This window comes from Colletotrichum tamarilloi (genome assembly GCF_030869305.1).
Source record: "Colletotrichum tamarilloi strain Tom-12 chromosome Unknown Scaffold_131.1, whole genome shotgun sequence".
NCBI classification, from domain to species: Eukaryota; Fungi; Ascomycota; class Sordariomycetes; order Glomerellales; family Glomerellaceae; genus Colletotrichum; species Colletotrichum tamarilloi.
The window spans coordinates 58,957-80,394 of NW_026849514.1; the positions used below are offsets into that span (position 1 = coordinate 58,957).

Here is a 21,438-nt window from a genome sequence, read left to right on the forward strand (position 1 = left end):
CAGGGCTGACAGGGTGGGGAGAAATGTTGAAAGCGGTCTAGTTCAAGGCTAATTCGAGCGTCTCACTGCTGACGCCAGGGACGAGAGACATCGTCCGGTTCCTGGTTTCTATTGCAATCTGTTCATCTCTTGTGTTGTCCTTGCATGGAACGGTGAGGCTGTGATCCGTCAAGGCTGCAGCTTTCCACGAGGAATTTCCGCGAGTTTATCTCGATGAGGACTGTAGATGGGAAAGGTGAGATGCCATGGCGAGGCCGGATTGTTTACGACGAGCTTAATTGAGGTTGGGTCTGTCCCTAACCCACTTGGTTGCATTGGATGTGACTCTGGAGCCCGACGCAACGGGACAAGTACCCATCGTTTGGGTCGTTGGTGCAATGTTGTGGTACGGCAGGGCAGGGCAGGGAGCTCGGAAGATTATTGTTAGTTTGTCTGCAGTCGAGACCATCGGCTACCAGACAGTCTTGGTACAAAGAAACGACCAAGACAAGTTTGGAGGTGAGCGCGGAATTGAAAGACGGTGGAAGAAGCAAGTGAGTCAACGCCTGAGGTGACGAGAGAGGGCTGTGCACTGCAATACCTAGCCATCGAGCCTTCCCAAACGATGGAAACTAGAAAGTGGGTCGCCACCTTGTCTCTCGTCTGTGCCTTCCATCTCTGTTTAGCTTTTTCCCCTTACCTGTTCAACTTTAAATCTTTTCTTTAGACGACCCAAATAATGTCTCAATTGGGAGACTCAACGTCAATGCTTCCGTTCGTGTGCTGATCAAATGAGAAGACATCATCTGAACGCCTGGTGCGGCGGGAAAAGTGATGCGGAAGCATGAAAGATCGCCATAGGGCATCAAGCACACCGTTGTAGAACGGCAACCGACTGGTATGACTTGACGAGCAGCCAAGTCAAGCAGTCAGTTTCAGACGATAACGCACTCGCCAAAGGCACGAATCGGACGCCTGGCCATGCCATAGCAGTAATCCTTGTCCTCCGCCCGTCCCGTCACGTTCATGTCAAAGACGTCAGCTCGTCAAGAAGCAGTATCATCGATCATTGACTTTCGTCGGATCGTCCTCCATCAGCCGACAACTGAGCAACTCTGAAGTTGTCAACGACCCAGATGCCCGGAATGTAACGTCCTTGTCTGCGATGCATCACACCCCCAAACAATCGCCACAACACCAACGAAACATCAGACACAAACTCTATTGAGCCCGCAAATGATCCCGACCTCTTCTTATCGACTTTCGACCATTGCATATAGGCGGTGTGGAGCGGCACCCTGTCTGTTGTTGCCAAACAGCTCCAACAGACCAGAGACTCGGGTCAGCATTGCCGTAACAGCGATTGCACTCAGCCTCCAATCCAGACATATGGGGCTCGCTGGAAAAACAAAGAATCCATGGAGCATCCAGAAACAGGCACTCGCATTACCGAGCCTCGTCCGCAACGCAGCAGGCTATTCAGCGGAGCAGCTGTATCAAAGCAGGAAGAGAACCCGCTTCGCAAGACGATGAAGCGTGGCTGAGCGACCAGACGAAAAACCGGACCCCCAGTTCCTCACTACTCGTGGAGACAGGCCGTTGTGCCCACTGCTCTATGCGTCTGAAGCGAGCTGCGCATGCTGCCCCTCTCAGGCGTACCCCTGCCACCGCTCACATGAAGTGGGGTTTGCGCGTTTAAGCTTACAGCCAAGTAATGGTCTTCCTCGAGCCTGGGTATTCCTAAGTTCCCAGGAAGCAGAAAATAGCAACCGTCGTCGGGACACTTCCTCTTCCGGTTATGTTCGAGAGGCTGATCACCTGCCGAGTCAGTTTGACATGATGGATGGTGAGTGACAGTTCGGCTGGCGCATTGATTGACACACATCAGAGATGATGCCGCTAACGCAAGCATGGAAAGGAGGGAGCGCGAGGGGTACTGCAAGAATGACTCCTGTGAGAAAAGACTGGAGGCCAGTGACAACCGCATAGCGGCGTGCTACTGACTGCCAGGTTATATTTCAGAATTATCTGCCACAGAAGGCGGGGGGATATTGTCTGTCACCCATTCCGTTGAATCCGGTCCCAAAATTCAAAGTAAAGCCAAAATCATTGATTGATTTGCCATGATGCCTATATCGCCCTGTAACCCTCCATACCGGTATTGCCGCCAGATTACGAGTTTATGGACGTATTTAATAATATTGTGTTGTCGTTTTGCAGTTCGTGATAGTGTCCGTCGGGCTCTATTTCCCAATCCTTCTCTTTAAGTCGGTTTGGCTTGATTGTTTAGAGACCGGCTTCCTTGTTGGCCTGGTAAACGCCGGCAGTGTTGAAGGGAACGATGTTGCCGTTGGCATCCGTCATGGCGGCTTCGTTGACGGGAACAGTGGAAGCAGCCTGGCGCTTCTCGACCACTGAGCTCATGTTAGTATTCCCTAAGCTTCATCCATTATAGCCAAATCGAGATGGCAACATACTCTCGGTCGGAGCAGCAGCAACGAAGGCAGCGGCAAAGGCGAAAAGAGTGAAAACGGAGTACTTCATTTTGACGGTTGGTTGGAAAAGTCGTTGATTGGAACGAGTGGTCGGCCGGCGACGAGCAGATAAGTTGTACAAGAAGAGAAGGTTGTAAAGTCAAGTACGTTGAGAGAGTGTGTTGGATGACTAGCAAGATCGAAAGAAACAGAACACGGCAAGGAGACGGACGTATTTGTATGTTATCGATGAAGCCCACATACCTTACTTTCGCCCCCCGTCCCCTCAGGGGGGTCTCTCGGTGCCAAGTATCACCATCGACATCACACATCAGACAAGGACGCTATAGACGAGGAACACCGATAGCGCACGGCTACACGGCCACACACACGCAGATCTGCCATCCAAATTCTGACTGGAACTTTACAGTCCTGTCGCTCCCGCACCATGAAGTTGAGACCAAGCGGTCAGGGCTTCCCAACGCCCGGTTCCATCCCTGGCCGTGGTCGCCGCGACCCGCCTGCCCTCGCAACTTTCAATAGCCCTGGTCATCCACGAAGGAGGCAGCCGCGAGCTCTTCCAGACGAGGCCAAGTTCGACGTGGGTGAAAACAAGGGACTTCCCGGCGTGTCATCTGCACTTACAGGAACGGTGCCAAGACTTGGAACAAGAGAGTTGAGGAAACCATGGGATATGGAGCTGATTGACTGGCCCATTCCTATCATCTGGAGACTTCTCCTCCTCCTCTGTCCTCATCTCTTCCATCTTCCCCAGCCTGTCCGTCTGGTGTCTGCTTCAAGCCCACGTCAGGTAAGTGGATAGATCGGCATCTTTTTGGGGTGAGGTTCGATCGCGGGAGTAGAGGACTCCAGAGGGGACGATGGGGCAACGTCTGAAACTGGGCTGTGACGAAGAAGCCGCGTAGCAGTGGCCCCACTAGTCAAAATGAGTGCCGTTGTCACAGAAGCCCATCGATCCTCCTCTCTCGCAAGCCGCAACCCCTGTTGCCCAAGGCTAGGACGAGCGAAGATCAGACAGTAAGCCGCTCGCTTTCAGCAAGTTCCGGTAGCAAAGTCAGCAGGGGAAGGCGGGGTTTTGAAGAGGGAGTCGAGGGACTGCGGCGGACGCTACCCCGGCCGCTGCATGTTGCCAAGTCTTCACCCCTGTGTACCTTATTCGTGAAGCTTGGCTTTGAGGTTGATCAGTGGGAATGGCGCTCCCGGGACGTGGGATGGTCCAGACTTTCTCGTCCTTGCGAGAGACAGGAGAGGCGTAGAGAACAGACCGGTTCCAGGGGGCGGCTCACTTCTTCGACAGCGGAATGACGGGATGAAGAAGGCGTTCGGACCAGTGTCATTCCTGTTCAGGGGGCGTTTCGAAACTGGTTGACCCTTGCTACATCGACGTCAGGGAGAGTTTGATATGGGAAAATCATTAGAGCGGCCCGTTAGTATTTTTAGCGCCGACTTCCTCCTCGACTTCTGTTCACGGGCACTCAGCAACTTAGTCATCCAGAAATCGCGAGGTGTGGCTGATGGAATGTGGCGCATGCCATATGGCGCAGTAAGCCTTCGTCAGCCACGGCACAGCATAGCATAACCGAGCTATGCAAATTGTGCCCAGTGACATTTCACGACATAATTGCCCCAGAACTGCACAACCGCCGGGGCCAAATCGCGGGGTTCCGTTATCTGAAGTGGGGTTTGAAGCGGTACGTAGCGCCGATCAGCACCTTGAGCTACCATACCTAAGGTATACTCGGAAGCAGGCAGCCCCTCCCCAGCCCGAGCTGACCTCACTTGGGGGAAGCTTTCCTCGCCATCCCCATTTCCTTCTCTTCCGTACTCAACTACTGCAAATCTCGTCCATCTCCGCGTCCCCTGCTGAACCTCGTGCGGTCGCCAGCCCGAACAACTCTTTGGAACGCCCTGTAGCTCTGCGTCTCATTCCGAAGACACGCCACCACCATCGCCACCACTGTCACCTCACACCACCCGCCAGATTCTTTTGAAACGAGCTCATGGCTTCCGTGGAACACTGCCTCTACTGCTTCGAGGCTCTGGCTTCGCACCTGGAGAAGCGGCCGGGACTGTCCCTCAAGGAGATCAAACAGTCATGGCCCGAATACGCCAAAACCCTGTCACCCGGCCTCGGTGACGGCAAGGACGGGAAGAAGCTCCTCCCGGCCTTGCAACGCCTCGCCGAACCCTCCAGCGACTCCGCCTCGGCCTCCTCCGACTCTAGCATCTCCCTCTCCGCCGAGACACCCGCAACCTCCGCCGACTCCCTCGCCGAAGACGACGAAACCGACGACATCTCCGAGTCCCCCCTCTTCGTCACCTGGAACACCGTCTCCCCCCGCTCGGGCCACCGCTCGCTGCGCGGCTGCATCGGCACTTTCGAAGCACAAGACCTCGCCGACGGCCTGTCCAGCTACGCCCTCACCTCGGCGCTGCACGACATGCGCTTCCCGCCCGTCGAGGCCCCCGAGCTCCCCTCCCTCGAGGTCGCCGTCACCCTCCTCACCGACTTTGAGGACGCCGACGACGCCATGGACTGGACCCTCGGCGTGCACGGCCTGCGCATCAGCTTCTTCTACCACGGGAAACGCTACGGCGCGACGTACCTCCCCGACGTTGCCGTCGAGCAGGAGTGGACCAAGGAGGAGACGCTGGTGAGCCTCATGCGCAAGGCGGGGTGGATGGGCAGCAAGAGCAAGTGGCAGGACGTCGAGCTCAAGGTCGTGCGATATCAGGGTAAGAAAGAGTCTTTGGAGTATGGCGAATACAAGAAGTGGGCCGACTGGGTTCAGAAGAACAAGACGAAGTCGGGCTGAGCTAAGCATCCGGGCTTTCTGTGCTGTCAACACTATGATGAAGAATATGGGAATGGCGTTATACTCGGGAATTGAGACATCCACTTTTAGGAGTCATGGATTAGGCAATGGGTTACATGGATATAGAAGGCTTTTAATCCCTTCTACTAGATGGAGGGATGCCTTTGTGTGGTAATACAGGCAACTTCAGCTCTACAACTCTAGCTAACCGTTTGTGCGGATAATGAATCATGACTATGTTCGTATGTGGCAGATGTTGTAGCGACATCTGAGTGCTCTTAATAGCTAGTAACATGACAACGGTGACGATTCGAAATGATAGGATACATATCTCAATCAGCGCTGGAAGCTCATCTACTATAGTAGCAAGGTTTGGTCACTGGATGTAACTTCATTATCAGTGTTCAACCTGAGACATGGCCCCCAGGCCTCTTGGGCATCATCTAAAGTGTTAGCCATTGAATCTGAGGTATCTTGGGCGCTGCTCTGACAGTCACTTACTTACGAGATGATAAGCTTCCCTCCTCACCGGCGTTGCAAAGTCTTGATACTCTTCCGTCCACGGCGAACTTGGTACTACATCAGACTTTGGGACACTGCGTACTTATGTATTCTCTTGCACCCCGATAGTAGTATGCGACTTCAAAGCACAGGATATGAGATGAATACGCGAAACGCCACCACGTCTGCACAATTCTAGCACATGTCATATACCAGGCTTGCAAGGGAGAGACGTCTTTGATGTATACAGATGACTTTGCTCTTGGTATCAGGTCTAATTACATTGCACCGCACGCAAATAAATACATTTCATAAAGTCGTAAAGTTGTGTTCGCTCCTTGTGTCTTTGTTACACAAACAAAAGTCCTCGGGAATCTGGAATTAACCCGAAGACACCTGACAACAACAGCATGTAATCATGCAGCTGGGTCCTCATCTCACCAGAGGAGCCCAGCTTTCCTCCCCTCCTTCGTGTCTAGTATCTCGTCCTGCTGCGACTGCTACGGTACACATTCGCAGGCGGCAAAGGCGACCCGCTAGCCCTCCTCCTCTTGTCAACGACAACAGGCTGTGTGTACCGGACCTCGTCAACCACATACGACGGGCGCCGGCTATGGCTGTGCCTCGAGGTCTCGTGGTGGTACCGGTGCTGCGTGCGTCTGTGATGCCTTGAGCCGGGCGATCGGCCGCGGTACCGGCGACTGCGCTCGTCGTACTCGTCCTTTTCGGACCAGTCGTTGGGCCGGCTCCACATGCCGCACGACTTGACGATCCACAGCAGGAGGAGAAAGCCGGCGATGGAGCCGATGACGATGCCGGCGATGGCGCCCCCGCTGAGGTTGTTATTGGAGGCGGACTCCTCTGTCGTCTCGGGGGTCGAGGTGATTGTCGTGACGACTTGGCGGGAGGCGAGGATGGCGCGAAGGGGGGAGGGGAGGGTTCTTGTTGGTGGGAGGAAGTCTGATGGGTGACGTTTTGTGAGACCTGCGGCGAGGGCCAAGAGTGTATGTGAAATTGGTGTTATCGGTGCCATGGTGTTAAGAATATGTTTATTTTGGATGGTGGTGTATGTTGTATCTGATGTAGGACTGGTGGGAGCTATGTGTGAGTGGCCGTTGATGGGTGAAGTCTAGTAAAGACACCCGAAGGAAGACGAGACCTCAGATGACAGCTGAGCTAGACCTTGCAAATGGCGGGGAGGGGAGGTAACAAGTGATAAATAGTATGTAGTTGGTGACAGGAATATGACGCCCGTCTACCATAATGAGCGCATTCCAATAAGAGAAGGGCAGGGCAACCTTATGGGTATGGCTCACTGCAAATCTGCCAAGCGAACTTCTCAAAGACCACCCCCCGGCGAGGACGATTGAATGGGGCTGGGTGGGAAGCCCGGGCCTGCATTTCATGGGCCTTATGGATGTGACAAGCAGGGGTAGGGATGTCACGAAGAGCCAGTGATGAGAGCCAACAGCATCGGGGAGCAAAGTGAACAAGTGTGTGAGTGGAAACATTTTCTTCGTGCCATGGGCATTGACGGTAGCATCGAACAAGCGCAGGAAAGGCAGACGGAATTCTTGGTCGAATCCCCCCCCCGCTCGAGTTTGCAGGGTAAATCTTGGACTAACACCACGGACTACGACGCAGATATGCAGCATTTTCCCTCGGTAGCTTGGTCTGCCGAACTGCGAGTAACCCGGGTTTGAGGGGACTTCAAGCTTTTGCGCCTGAGCGAGTGTTAGTTCAAGGTTGTTTTACCTCCAGCTCTACCGCCATTCCCTACGTCCAAGACAAAGAAGCTATTTACCCAACGCGGGGTCCACCGCGTCTCGGGGGCCATTGTCTCTGATGCGCCGTTTTGATCAATTGTTTTAGTTCGAGCAAGGAGGCCCGTTTGAATTTGATGAATCAAACCACAACCCTGGTCTCAACTTTCCTCATATGGAGGGAACATTACGTCTTGTCTTACACGGGAGAGGAGGAAGGGAGGGCGGGGGGTCGGTCGCCCGCACAGCACCAGGTATCCCAATTGAGATTTCTCCATAACAAAAGGCCTAGACGATCAGAAAAAACAAGCTGGCGATGCCGGACAGAAGGTTAGTTCGCGATACGACTCAAAGCTAGGCGTGCTAGGGCTAGTACATCGCAGTAGGGAAGAAAAAAAAGACAAGAAGTTGAGCGTGAATCCCGCCGAGGACCATCACAGCTACGTCACTGGCTCGTGGCCGGGGTGGCTGGGTGGATGCTCAAAAATTCCGCATCGGCCGAGAAAGCGCCATTGCTATTCGCCAGACCAGGCCGGAGTGGGCCCTCCGGCACCTCGGGCCTCCCCACACCTTGACACACCACCAACCAAGCCCCGTCCCTTTCTCACCCGCCCGCCTGTCATCCCGTCACAAGGACGTCCAGCGCACAGCGAACCTTCTCCAGCCCACGGCGCCGACTTTCCTCTCTGCCGCCATGTTCCTTGTTCCTGGGGCTAGCGTCCCGTGTCTTCGATCTCGATCTTTTTATTTTCCCTCCCGGACTGCCGGCGTTTTCTGTGCGCGTGAGACACCCATCCACCATCGCAAGAAGGAAGTGGGAGGGAAGAACGCCCCTCTCTGTTGGATGCAGTTGACGGCGCGGGCAGACCGTTCTCTGCGACTAGGGGAAGGGCGCCTGTCCCGAGTTGCATTGGGCTTCCAATATAATACAGCATGCCGGTCCAGAAATTCATGCCCCGAGCTTTTCTCCATCATACGAGGACACGCCGTTGGGCGAGTCAGTTTTCAGCGAATCATTCTTTCACCGAGCTCACCGGGCTCACCACAAACAGCGAAAGAGCTTGACATTGTACCGTTTCGGGTGTCTTGGCGGAGTCCCCATGACCCAAAATAAACGATCTTCAGGGACGTTTGCACGCCCTACGCAGTAGAACAGCGATCACGATAACCTTACCAGACTTTAAAAACATTCTTCCTCGTGCCCTTAGATTAAAGAGTATTTAGTTGTGGATGATCTCTCTTGTGATGTGGTTGTCATTTAGGTTTATACCGACGAGATTCACACCACGAAACTACCCAGAGCCCAGAACAATCCCAGCAATCAGTCGACGATCTGGGAATTGCGCTCTACCGTCAACGTAGGATAACCTGCTCAAAACAGCCGCATTCCCCTCAAGCTTCTGTGTCACATTGAAGACCAAGAACCACGGCTCGGCCGACTCGCCGCGCGGCAACCATTCGAGAAACAATTGAACGGCCCGCAGCCCGGATCTGCCGAAAGGTTATCGTGATGGGGCCCGTTGGACTTAGATGAGGGAACCCGCTTCCTGTGGGGACCCGGATCTGCGTTCGAGCCTGGGCCCTGGGGCGCGTTCTTTACAAAACGTCACGGGAGGATCTGAGATTTTACATTCAAATAAGCTGCTGTGCAGCTTCTTAACGAATGTTTCGACGAGAATTAAGAGTTGCCTGGGTCGAATGCTCTTTACAGTCTGGACCTGCGTCAACCTGCGTCTATCATGACCCACGTGGAGCTATGGAGTACGCATGCAGTGTCTAATGTTATTGCTGACCGTGACAGGACGACAAGGTGTCTCATTTCGGGTTGTGGCAGGGTGCTTGACTCTGCTGCTTTCCCTTTTGGGATGAATCCCTGTTGTTGGTATGCTTTTGACTAAGAGCTTCTTTTCGAGAGGAGTTCACGAGCCATGCTGTCCTTTTGGCAGTGAAGAGTTGTGTCTGCTCCTAATCACTTCCTTAATCTCGGTATGGACATTCTCCTCTTAGTATATTGCCCACCTTGTTAAGAGGATGGGCAAGCCCTTGCTCAAATACACACTCTCTCCGCCAAAGCTGCGAGATTTTGTACTCGTGCATGAGGAAGGATTGGCTCTTTTGACCCTTCACTGCAATTTTAACCCCTCCTAAGGCGGTGATAGAGGACTGATGATAGCTGAGAAGATCTGTGTCCTTATCCACACGGGTTTCACTGCGATTTATACTCCCATAAAGGCGATGATGAGGGGCTGAAAAGATTGGGCGAGCGCTTTGAGTGGCTACTCCGATTGACCATAAGAAAAGCCGGCCATGAGTTTCCATCTTGTGCATCCTCATCTAAGCCTCCCTTTCCAAGTAAAATGCTTCTTCGGATCCGCCACCAACTCCCTCATCGCTTCAACATCCCCCGTCTCCGGCCCGCTCTCAATCGTACCAGCCTCAACAGCTAGCTTAGCATACTTGACAGCCAGCTTATTCCTCCCAAGCAGATTAAAGTTGAGCGCTGCAGTCGTATACGCGCCTGCCAGCTTCGACTCTAGCCTCTCCTCCTTATACAGCTTCAAAAACCTCTCCACCGTGGCCACGGTCACCTTGGCGCCGATATCAGAGAGCTGCCTCTCCAGCTCCTCCACCTCCATCAGCCGCTGATCCGAGGCGGCGGCGAGCTTCTTGGGCAGGCTGCACTGCGAGCACCCGCACTCGAAGCCCCACGCCCTCTTGGCGCGGTGCTGCCGCACAGAGCGAACGCCGAGCTGGTCGAGATATGATATCGTCAGCTCCTCGCCAGGCTTGACCGGCCTGACGATGGTGGTGCGGTGGCGCAGGCCGTCGATGCGGAAGGCGACATTGGGGCGGCAGTCGTGGTTGTACCGCGACACCTCGGGGAAGTTGCCGTAATGGTGGCCGTCGCCCTGTGCACCGCCGCCAAGGTCCATTTGGAACGAGTTAGTCGCCATGATATCGCTGACCTTGTGGCCGCCAAAGTGCCCCATCTGGCCGAGGAAGGTCTTGCGTGTTGCAGCTGGCAGGAAGCTCGCGACGCTGTCGAGCAGGAAGTGCCGGTTTGCTGCTGGCGTGCGCTCGATGAAGGCGCGGTGGGCGAGGAGGACTGGGGTCTTGAGCATGACTGTGTCGCCCCAGGCAAGGGTCTTGTTGGCGAGCATGCCGAGTCCCTTGCCTTCTACCTCTGCGATCTGGAAGGATGGGTTCCGTGATGACGGATCATCTTCTCGGTTTGGAGTCTGCAGGTCTTGTTCCAAGCTCTTTGCTTTATGCACGTTTTCTGGTGTCGAGATGATGACGATCCCACGCCCATTTGCAAAGCCGCGATTTGCGTATAAGCAGTAGGCTCCTGCGCACCCGTGAGGCCCCGTCCATCCTAATGGCTCAGTTTCTGTCGTCTCATTCCGTTGCCTCTGCCTAGTCTCCGTATCTTGCTTTCTTTCTGTCGCAATGTCCCAAGTCGAACATTCTAAGAGCGTCTCGAGTGGTGTCCAAGGGCATGTTCGTACCCCGCCCAAATATACTTGGGCCTCTGATGCGACCGTGTAAGACGCGAACGCGAGAGGGAACAGCAATGATGAAGACAGCATCATGTGTGTCTAAAGGTGTAAGGAAACCTAAAATTCGGAGGCTCTATTTTTTATGAGACGAATTTGCATTTCTGTCAGTTGCCTGACGTGGAGTTAAAGTATCCCGCCTTGTGGACATGGGATGAAAAAGCTGCCTCTTGCCGTGTTGTGGTCTTGGCATCGAGGAGGACCCCCACCCGTTTCAGCAACGTTTCTGAAACCTGACTGGCTAGGAGATCAGCGCAATGAAGGCGGCTTTGCGGCTCGTCCCCGTCTCATATTCTCTTGGGACGTAGCAGCCGTTGGTTCAGCGTGTTCCAATGTTCTTTGATACGATACTGGATTGTCACTGGCGTCTCCCGCAACGCGGCAGTCTCACTTTACTTGATCAACAAGGGCTGAAAGCCAATTCTCAGTGATGCTATCTTCTCTAACTTAACTCATATTGCAGCCCATCGCGTTGCTGATGAAGTCGGTCCTTCTTCTCCCTGGTCGTATGTAATGGTGACGGTGCTACTCTTGACAATTTTGTCCTTTCGTTCGGGATACGTATCACTCTGGCGCCCAGAAGAGGATGTCTCCGCATTCTTTTCTGGGTTTACAATGCTCTCTTCACTGTCTTCCTTGGCATGCATCGTGAACCCGTACACATCAACCTTTTTCCTAGGTTTGCTCCTTACTTCAGTCCTGTTCCCAGATGCAGATAGCTCGCCCGACGCAACACTTCTGGTAGATGTGGCCGGTGGCCTTGGCCATGACATTGACGATTTCAAGAAGATGTATTCGAATCATCCAGGCGTCAGTCTTTCTTGTCACAGGATTCATCTTGCTTGGGGCCCACTATATTCTCTTGAATCCTTGCTAACAGTCAAGCAGGAACTCATCCTTTAGGATCTTCCCGTCGTCATCAACGACGTCGAGGGCATTGACACCAGTATCGAGCTGATGAGACACGACTTCTCGACCGAGCAGCCTATCAAAGGCGCAAAGGCCTACTTCATGCACTCAATCATGCACGACTGGCCAGATGACGTATGCAAGAAGATTCTAGCTTCCCTGGCAGAGGCGATGAAGCCCGGATACAGCAAATTGTTGATTTTTGAGGTGGTTATTCCGCGTACGTGTGCTTACTGGGAGGCCACAGCGGGCGATATTCTGATGATGAACCAGCTCTCGGCGTTGGAACGCACTGAAGATCACTGGCACCAGCTGGTTGAGGAGAGCGGTTTGAATTTGAGAATCGTCAATTTCTGGAAGTGCGGCCAGTCGCATGTTGAGAATCTCATCGAGTGTGAGTTGGTGGCTCAGCGTGCGGACTGAAGTACAAGCGGGCAATTGAATCTCTTACAATAACTTCGACTTTTAGCCAACATTTCGAACGACATAATAATGAAAACCACGCATCATCACATCTTTGAATCTTCTCAAAGTAAACCATTTAAACTTGTAATGAATTGGAATTTGAAACGCCACGATGAACTATCGAAAGCTATAAATTAAGGAAAAGATGAAGGCCCATAGCTTCTTTGACTGAAGGAGTTGTTTGAGAAGAAAAAGTCTCATACAAACTGTCTTCTCTGAGAATAGAAAACACAAAAAACACAGCTTCTAGGCTCTTCAGGCCTTGGTGTATGCCTGCAGCCAGAAGCCCAGGAAAGCATAACCTCCAGCACAGCGAACGTTCGAGTTGTTGGGGATCATGTAGACGTATCCGCCCTGGTTCGGGCAGTATCCGAAGCCATAGACAACAGGGTTTCCAGTAGGAGAGCCGCTCGATTGGCAGTTGCCGTAGTACGCACCGTCAGAGCGACCGGTGTACGAGCAAGTGATGGGGTAGTTTCCGGTGCCCTGCAAGCCGCTGTAAACCTTGTCGTTGGCCGTGGCAGGGTCGGGCTGGTAGTAGTCCACGAGGACCTTGTCCGGGCTGTTCAAGTTGCGCATCTGTCCGGCCTTGTCGACGTAGAATGGTGTGGCAACGGACGCGTCGCGGACGAGGCGGAGCGCGCCTTGGCCATCGACCGTCACGTACAGGCTCCGGTCACCGGAACCCTGCAGGACGAATGCTGTGGGTGTGGCCGTGGGCGTGAAGGCAGCCTCGACGGTGGTCGTGACAGTAATAGTGGTGACCGGGGTAGCCAGCGTGGTGGTTGTGGCGGTGATGCCGTCACAGGAGCAGGCAGACGAGTAGCGCGCCGTGGGAACGAGTGTTCCGATGGTGCTCTTGCAACCCGTTTCAGCGTAGGCCGGCATGCTGCTTGGGCGGTTCTGCGCGGGTGTGCAGACCGGGGCAGCAGCGGTGGTGGTCAAGGCCTGGCGAGCCTCGATCTCGTCGCGCTTCATCTTCTTGAGCCCGGGATAGGCATTGGCCAAGGTGGTGGTGTACGATACGACGGTGGCCGTCTGGGTTGCGGTTGAAGTGCAAGGAGTCTCAGTGACCTGCATCCATGATGAACAGTCTGCCGATGCCGAAGCTGGGCCGGGCTTGGAACCGAGAAGCGCGCGGAAGCAGTTGTCACGGTTGCAGCCGGCTTGACGTGCGAAGAGTTCGTCCGCAGGGGTGGCGGCAGCACGTTGTGCGATGATGCCGCCGACGAGGGCAGTGATGATGGAGGATTTCATCGTAGCGGAAGTTAAGAACCTGAGCTAAGAGGATTTTGATTTTCTTTTAAAAATATTGTATGACTGCAAGCTGTGTAAAGTGATAGGCGAAGGTGAAAGTTGCTTCAGTCGAGGTGATGAGTGAGTAAGAAACATATTCTGTTCGAGTTTGACCAGTGGTTTATATACATGATAGCTCTGTGTATGCCTTCATGCTTCAAGCTCTTGAGTCTGTCTAGACCGCAATTTTGCTCAGACTGGGCTAGAAGCATCGCGGCTGAAATTCGTATAGTTCAGCAAGCCCCAATGCTTCGCTAGATTTTACTCTAAGCTTCGGACGAGACCGAAGCGGAGTTTCTTCTCCACGAGACTCATGCCCAGAATGCTCTATGATCCACCATATCTTCTAAGTACCTTATTATCAAAGAAAATTAATTCTTTCTAAGTCATAAGTATAAAAATATAGTTTTAATAAAATAATATAGTACCTACTTAGTACTTAAATTAAAATACTTTTTTAAGCTCGCTATAAGAGAAAAATAACTATATTATTAACTACTTATTATTAAAGTTCGTAACGCTATAGTTTTAATTATAATAACTTCGCTCGTAATAAATAAAAAGTTTAATTATAAGTCCTTTAAAAGCCTCTTTTTAAGGGCTATAAGAGCCTCTAAGTATATTAAGTTAAAATACTTATTAAAATATTAATAACTAAACTAACCCTATAATAATAGCCTTAATAAAAAAACTAAAAAACGAACTAAAAAATAATATTAAAATCCTTATTAATATTAAGTACGATTTATAAAACGTAGTAACGCGGCCGTAAAATATTAATAATATATTTTATATTAAAAAGACTATTATTAGTACTAATAAAACGGATAGGGCCGTATTAATATAGCGCTTTAGCTTTTTTTTATAACTCGAGGACTATAATTTAAATAGTATTAAAAATTTATTAAAAAGCTTTTTTAAGTACTTTAGTATATTTATTATTATTTTTATAATAATAAGACTTTTAATACTTATATATAAGTATAAGTTACTTATTTTTAAATAGTAATATTAGCTTATTAATAAGTTATTAAAACTACGATTTTAATAATTTTTTAATAAGGGAGAGGGTAGAATAGAGGAAAGGATAAGTAATTTATAAAAAGGGTTAAGGTTAAATAGTGCGGAATTCGAGGGCAGGGTAGCGTTTATATATACTGCGGTAATCCTCTAGTAATATAAAACGATAGAGTTAAACAGTGATCTACTATGTCTTGACGGTACCGTGGGCTTGGATCCGAAAGCTGAATGGCATAGTGCAGCAAGCATTCCCATCTCCCTGCATTCCCTTTCAAGAGATGCTTGTTTCTACTTCGGGACGTCCATCTCCATACGACTCCGAAGTGAGACAAAATCCTTCGGCTTAACAATACCAATTTCAAGTAAGCTCAAATCGTACCTTGTCAGGCCATGCGTTTTTCTGGCCCTATTTTCGGGGTGCTTGCTGCATTGCGACGTTGTCAACTAGGATACAACAGTCCAGAACGGTCATTTCAAGCTATCGTCTGGCCGCTACTGCGGGTGCAGCCGTACGGGAGCCAACACCTAGGCCTGAACGGTGCGCTGCCACCCGCTCACATGGTCAAATTAGCTAGCTTACTCCGACGTACTTTTCACGTTGGTTTGCTGATGGTTAACATGGGATATTCACTAGTTTGCAAACTAGTGTGACCAGCCCCGAACGATCTCAAGATAGGAAACGTCTTCCCCACTAGCTGAAAATACCCCTGCCTTAACCCCATTAACCATGTTGGGACCCCTGGCATTCCTCAGAAAAAAGAATTCTCCGATGCTGCGGTGAACGTAGCCGACTTTCGATTCCTGGAGGCTAGGAACCCGATCCCCTCCGAGAGCCTGGATCAAGGTCTGGAAGGCATATTTTGTGGGGAAAAAAAAGGAACGTACACTTCATACACTAGGCTCATCTGAGGATGTTGTACCTGCGGCTGGGACGGTGTTTACTCTTTTTGGCGGTGAATGAGTTGTCTCCTTCTGCTTGAAAATGTCTGAAAAGTTTCTCATAGAAGAACGGCGAGTCCGAGTGGAACCGACAAAAACATGATGGGTCACTTGATCGAGGAGGAGCTGAACACACGGCTAGTACCCCTGCTTGACCTGACACCCCAAGTCCAATGGTATTCCCAACTCAGCCATGGATGCCTTACATATTTCATTGGCTTTTCTACGAAAGCTTGTGTAAATGGCATGTATATTTTTGTTAAAGGTAGTCTTCTGCAGCGTGCATCCTGCTTTGACTCACTTCCAGCTCAGGGCCCCCAAGCCCCATCGAACTGATGTACTCGTGAATTCCAAACGCCTAGATCATGTCTCCGATCCATTCCATAGGCCAAGGTTCACGTGTTATGAAACCATATCATCCACGGCATGGTAAACGCCATGCCAAATTTCGGCTTCTCGGATGGGTTTCTGATCAATTAAAATGCATTCAGACTTCTACAGAAGTGCCATGCTCTTCATCAAAGGTCTCGGCAGAAAGCATCCCTATCACCATCTCAGAGCCTATGAGAGTCTATGAAGCTCAGCGCTTGCTTCTCACATGTAGCTAACGATATTATTCATTGGGTCGAGGTTCAACGTGATAAGTCATTTTTGCGCATTCTGTTGAAGTCTTATTCTGCTTGTCTCACTAAGTCGGGTCTATTGACCCCAATTCTGTATTATCCGCCTCGCTGAACTCACACTAAGCTCTTTCAACATCTTAGTAATTCACTTGCAGTATTCGATGTCAATGTGGACAGCCACATTCAGTCTCGCCTACTGCGATCCACTACATAACGGCAAGGGCAGATACGGTCGGTGTGTTGCAGGCAACTGCTAAATGGTCCACTCGGTGACGGTAGCAAGTCCTCTCGAAAGAAACATTTTATTTCATTAAAGAGCCAGGAGGACATCACTAAGAATACTGACGCGCTGTGCGAGAGAATCCTAAATCGTGATACTTCTAACGCATGTCGCCCATGTGAAATTTGTAATAAAGAATTGCTTCAGAGTGAAGAGCCAATCCACGCCAAGATAGTGATCTTTCGACACGTTTCACATTTCGCGCAGCTCTGCGCGTCTTCTCAATGCGAATAAGTCGAAAATTGGGGGTGGGAAGGCAATTGCCGTCTCCTTAGCGTGGGTGCCGTACATTAGCAGTACTCTCTATTGTGCTGGAAATATGAAACTCTGGAATATTATGTTTTGTGGCGGTTGAATTTTCCTCGACTTTGCCGCAGTCGTAACATTTCGAAAGGCAAAAACCAGCTAAGACACTGAGTTGATGTGTGCATTTAGTTATGCGAGATAGTCAGGTAATTGCGGTTTATGTGAGGAGCACCCTTTTGATGCCTGCACTGAGATTCTCAATCACATATCATGAACAAGAGCTGCTAGAGATGGAAACAAACATGAGGCTTGCCGATTTGTGATCCAAGCTAATATGCACAGCTTCTACGGAGTACCGGCGTGGAAACTTGCCCTTTTTGGATGAGATTTTGATACGAGGCCGTTTCCAGGAGAATCCCCACCCCCCTCTGCTTCTGCAAAAGGGAGCTTCCTAGTCAACGACCGTTACAAAATGTACCTCATCGGGTGAATGAGAAGACAGATCTGGAGAGGCAATACGCGTGGATCTTCTATCCATTCTCTTTCGAGCTGCTCTTTGGCATTAATCTCGTTTGAGTGACTCGAGTTGTGGCGAATGCACATAATCAACAATATGTGGTACCGGAAGCGGAGTGAATGCGCGTAAGCGACGAGAGGAGCAGGCAAACTTGGGTCTGAAACATTGCTTGATGACTTTCATCGGAAGAAATAAATACGTATCTAGTCTTCCATTGACTCAGTCCGAAACAAACTTGAAGAGACTAACACACCCAGTCAGTATCAAGCAATCTTTTCATTCTACTACTTCCTGTAAAGCCGTATCTACTTCATGCCAAACTTGCAAGATCATCCGACATCACAGTCACATTGGCCAACTCTCCAGAACTTATGGGTATTCTCGCAGACATTATTACTCCTTTCGCAGATGGCGGAGGCATGACGTTGCTGCCCTTGACCAGCACGTTAACCGCCTTATTGACGTCGGGTCCATGGCCTGGTCCCCGGCGGAAGTACTGGAGAGTTCGCTGCGCTCACGGTGGAGGAGCGTAGAATTCTTACCGAAACTTGCATTAAGTCAGCCGCTGGCCGTATTCCTGTCGTTGCTGGCACCGGTGACTTAACGAGCAAGGGCGCTGGCGAGTTGGCTGTTCACGCCGCGCAGGCTGGCGCGGCTGCTGTCATAGTTATCCCGCCCTATTACGAAGCTCACAACCTCGAGGAGACACGCAAGTTCCTCCAAGCCATCCATAACGCAAGTGGATTACCTATTCTCTACTACAATATCCCGAGCATCAGCGGGTTGACTTTGTCAGCCCAGAATATTGCATCACTTTCGGACGTCGGTGTCAAATACCTGAAAGACACCTCGGGCAATGCTCCAGTCTTGACTGACTTGCTCTTGACCTACGGTCAAAAGATTACGACCTTCAACGACTTGAACACTCTGACCTTCTATGGTCTGGCTGCGGGCACAAAGGGTTCCATCTGGGGTGCCGTCAATATTATTCCCGAGCTTTCTGTCGAGCTTTGGAATGAACCCTGGCCGTAGAGGACGATTTGAAGAAGAGCCGGGAGGTCTGGGAAAAGATTTTCCCAATCTGTAAGTGGCTTGAAATCTACCACTACTATGCTTCTGCAATCAAATCAGGCATGGAGCTTCGAGGATGGAAGACCGGAGGGGTCAGGAAGCCATTCGCTCCTCTCAAGGAGGGTCCTCGGGCAGGATTGGCTGCTTTGCTCGAAACCGCGAGAGTCAAGCTGTGATCAGTCCCCTTCTCTGCCTTTAAATTTCTTTCAATACGATAGTAAGAAGCATGATATAGGCAATGATGGGTCTCAATTAGCTATTCAATTATTTCATTGCTTCTTTGAGCATACTGCCCGAAGCTGGAATCACTCACCAAACTGCCATTTTAAGCCGATCAACCAAGGCATAAGGTTTCTCTCAGGAGGAAACTATGATCAATCAACGACTTCAGTGGCCGCCTCTTTTCCCATAGCAACGAAACTGCCTCAGCAGAAGGCTTTGAAGTGAGATGCAGCCCTCGGGCATCAGTAATGCTGATGCACTTCAGTGCTCTCTCCTGAAGTTCTGGAGATATGGATTCCCTGGCGCAAACATAGACTGTCCACGCAATACCAAGTGCAAAGTCGTCGCCTCTGACCATTGAATCAAGACAAGACTCAAGTACCCCAAAGCTTGATCGATGACGGTTTGGAGGAGCATGGCGCTAACATCGCGTATCTGGCGATAGAAGTAGATGATCAACGCTCGATGCATCGCTTGTACCATTGACTGTGTAGAAGGTTGAGTGATTAAGTTCGTCCCGTTATCGATGGGCTGCGATTTGCCGGCCGCAGATAGTATTGCTATTTCGGATTCAATTGACCAGGTCCATATTCTTCCCTCCAGAGTCTTGACGTGCGTTTTGAGGTCAATAGCAAGCTTCGGATTGCTGCGTGCGCGAGTTTCGAGGTGATCTTTCTCATTGCTGAGTTGAATCGTCTGAGCCAGCAGTGTCATGAGAGACTCAGGGATGCCGTGTATGTTCGAATGTAATGTCTCGCGCCAAAGACCTTGTGACTCAAGGTGTATGTCTGCATACCCGACTGTCTCATTCTTTTCCTCGTTGGGATCTAGACCTGTGTTAAGGGACTCCTCTCGAATATGGAAACTACCGTGTGCAATTGCTTCAACTCCAAGCAAGCTTGTGCGATCAGACTCGCTTTCAGAATCCAAGAAGGGGTAAGTAGCCTCTGCAATTACCCTCATATAGGTATAGGTGTGATGAAGGACTCTGACTATCTCAGAGTTGTGGCTAGAAAGCCCTTTCACTCGTATCAAACGTTCAGCATCGAGCAAGAAGACGCGTGAGTCACGGCTTCCATGACACAACTGAAGTCCGTCAGCTTTGAAAGACTGGAATTTCAACAAAAAATACTCACAGATCCCATGGCCATAGCGATTAAGGCCATTAATAAGTCTTTGTATCCACCTAATCCAGAATCGTGGACCTCTACCTTCACAGCATTCTTCAAATGCATTCGAGCTCGTTCTTGATGTTTGTCACCCAGATGTTGCCAGTAATTCGGGAAACGCGGTGTTAAATCCGTTTTGTTGAGTTGAAAGGCGCTATGAGCAAGTAATGCGCACAGAATCGCCAGCCGACTTTGAGATGCCTCATTCAACACTGACAACTCCGCAAACGTCTCGAAGGCACAAGGAAGGAATAACAGTTGCCAAGTTGATTTGAATTTTCCTTGTCCAGAAATTTTGGTAGAGCCCACGTGGCTCTTGTAGTAGCGAAGCAGCGTTTGTGCCTGTTCAGGTACCTCTGTTCGTGAAATAGAAGCTCCGAGGCATAATGATGTAGGCGGTATAGTCATGATAGTGGCGACATTAGCATGGGAGGTGGCCAAATGGTTGTCTGTCTCAATAGCATTGGTGACAGGTGCAATGATATCTCTGTCTTCCCCACAAGTATTGCCTTCTCCATCCCCCGGCCAACTCATTGGCAAGACGTTGACAGAGAAATCTGATTGGAGGCCAGGCATTAAGGCTGAAAAAGGGTCCGAGGCGGTGATGGAATCACTCTGGGCAACCAAGAGATCTAAGCAGTCTAGTGATGACTGCATAGATCCTTCGAGTTCGTTCTCAGACCAGTCAATGCCGAAATCTTCTCGTGGGTCAGTTCCCGTTTGAAAACTTTCATCTTCAGGATCGACAAGTAGGCTATTATCATGCTCTGAGGTAATAGGCGACAGTGATAGCTGACTTAGAGAGACTTCTCTTCGTTTAAGACATTTGAACACCCCAAAAGGTCCTTTTGAGATGCTAAAAGGCTTCTTAGGCTCAGATGTTTTGGACGCCCTATCAATTTCGGCTAGCACTTTCCCGGCTGCCTTTGAGCCAAGGCTATCTGTGAGCTGGCTGCTCATGATCTCACGTTCAGAGTCTAAGGACACAGCCTTCCGCGTCAGCATGTGCAGAAAAGACCACCACACGGAAATGAATCCGACCTGAAAATAAGGTGTACCGGTACTCAGGCACTTCAGGGCCGCGCCGAGTTGCTTCTCCAGAGGCATCGCAATCTTCGATCCAAGTTAGACGAGCGGTGTAGCCAGCGCAGGTGATCCCATTTCGGCGGCAAGCTGCACACTCTGGTCTCCCTTCATCGCACTTTGCATGACGGCTCCGGCAAGTTCGACACCCCGTAAAGGTTCGTGTATGCTCAACTCGACGCCTAATTGACATCGGCATTATGGAGACAGGAAAGGTAGGTATGGACTAAGAGAGCAGTCGGGCATTTGTCTATTCGTCGTTTTCGGCGGAAACTTTTACAAAAGAGTCAATTCAGATCGTTAATATCGTAGAGAGAGGCACTTTTAATCACGCAGGATTGTTCATCCAAATGATTTCTGGAGGTCCCGATGGGCCGTGACAATATAGGCATGTTTCCACGGGATTAAATGGGTCCATCGCCTAATGCATCAAATCGACTATTCGCAACCCCGCACTAACAAGCAACAAAACCTGGGGGTTACCTAC

General features: G+C 50.7%; 9 protein-coding genes across 9 annotated transcripts; 4 read left to right on the forward strand and 5 right to left on the reverse strand.

Moving 5' to 3' along the window:
- Positions 1–2,265: 2,265 nt before the first annotated feature.
- CTAM01_14707 (uncharacterized protein) lies at positions 2,266–2,523 on the reverse strand (the record flags this gene model as incomplete). The annotated part of the gene is made up of 2 exons (XM_060530706.1): positions 2,266–2,393; positions 2,457–2,523. The coding sequence occupies 2 exons, from the start codon at positions 2,521–2,523 to the stop codon at positions 2,266–2,268; spliced, it is 195 nt and encodes a 64-aa protein (XP_060374728.1).
- Positions 2,524–2,901: 378 nt separating this feature from the next.
- CTAM01_14708 (uncharacterized protein) lies at positions 2,902–3,523 on the forward strand (the record flags this gene model as incomplete). Its single annotated transcript, XM_060530707.1, has 2 exons — positions 2,902–3,264; positions 3,473–3,523. 2 exons carry the CDS (start codon positions 2,902–2,904, stop codon positions 3,521–3,523), a joined length of 414 nt encoding a protein of 137 aa, XP_060374729.1.
- Positions 3,524–4,474: 951 nt separating this feature from the next.
- Positions 4,475–5,290, forward strand: CTAM01_14709 (uncharacterized protein; the record flags this gene model as incomplete). The annotated part of the gene is made up of 1 exon (XM_060530708.1): positions 4,475–5,290. One exon carries the CDS (start codon positions 4,475–4,477, stop codon positions 5,288–5,290), a length of 816 nt encoding a protein of 271 aa, XP_060374730.1.
- A 976-nt stretch (positions 5,291–6,266) lies between these two features.
- CTAM01_14710 (uncharacterized protein) lies at positions 6,267–6,824 on the reverse strand (the record flags this gene model as incomplete). The annotated part of the gene is made up of 1 exon (XM_060530709.1): positions 6,267–6,824. One exon carries the CDS (start codon positions 6,822–6,824, stop codon positions 6,267–6,269), a length of 558 nt encoding a protein of 185 aa, XP_060374731.1.
- Positions 6,825–9,884: 3,060 nt separating this feature from the next.
- Positions 9,885–11,147, reverse strand: CTAM01_14711 (uncharacterized protein; the record flags this gene model as incomplete). Its single annotated transcript, XM_060530710.1, has 1 exon — positions 9,885–11,147. One exon carries the CDS (start codon positions 11,145–11,147, stop codon positions 9,885–9,887), a length of 1,263 nt encoding a protein of 420 aa, XP_060374732.1.
- Positions 11,148–11,589: 442 nt separating this feature from the next.
- CTAM01_14712 (uncharacterized protein) lies at positions 11,590–12,443 on the forward strand (the record flags this gene model as incomplete). The annotated part of the gene is made up of 3 exons (XM_060530711.1): positions 11,590–11,617; positions 11,791–11,921; positions 12,015–12,443. 3 exons carry the CDS (start codon positions 11,590–11,592, stop codon positions 12,441–12,443), a joined length of 588 nt encoding a protein of 195 aa, XP_060374733.1.
- A 297-nt stretch (positions 12,444–12,740) lies between these two features.
- CTAM01_14713 (uncharacterized protein) lies at positions 12,741–13,742 on the reverse strand (the record flags this gene model as incomplete). Its single annotated transcript, XM_060530712.1, has 1 exon — positions 12,741–13,742. The coding sequence occupies one exon, from the start codon at positions 13,740–13,742 to the stop codon at positions 12,741–12,743; it is 1,002 nt and encodes a 333-aa protein (XP_060374734.1).
- A 4,035-nt stretch (positions 13,743–17,777) lies between these two features.
- Positions 17,778–18,438, forward strand: CTAM01_14714 (dihydrodipicolinate synthase; the record flags this gene model as incomplete). Its single annotated transcript, XM_060530713.1, has 2 exons — positions 17,778–17,909; positions 17,965–18,438. 2 exons carry the CDS (start codon positions 17,778–17,780, stop codon positions 18,436–18,438), a joined length of 606 nt encoding a protein of 201 aa, XP_060374735.1.
- Positions 18,439–18,960: 522 nt separating this feature from the next.
- CTAM01_14715 (uncharacterized protein) lies at positions 18,961–20,975 on the reverse strand (the record flags this gene model as incomplete). Its single annotated transcript, XM_060530714.1, has 4 exons — positions 18,961–19,657; positions 20,086–20,359; positions 20,492–20,861; positions 20,910–20,975. 4 exons carry the CDS (start codon positions 20,973–20,975, stop codon positions 18,961–18,963), a joined length of 1,407 nt encoding a protein of 468 aa, XP_060374736.1.
- Positions 20,976–21,438: the final 463 nt, after the last annotated feature.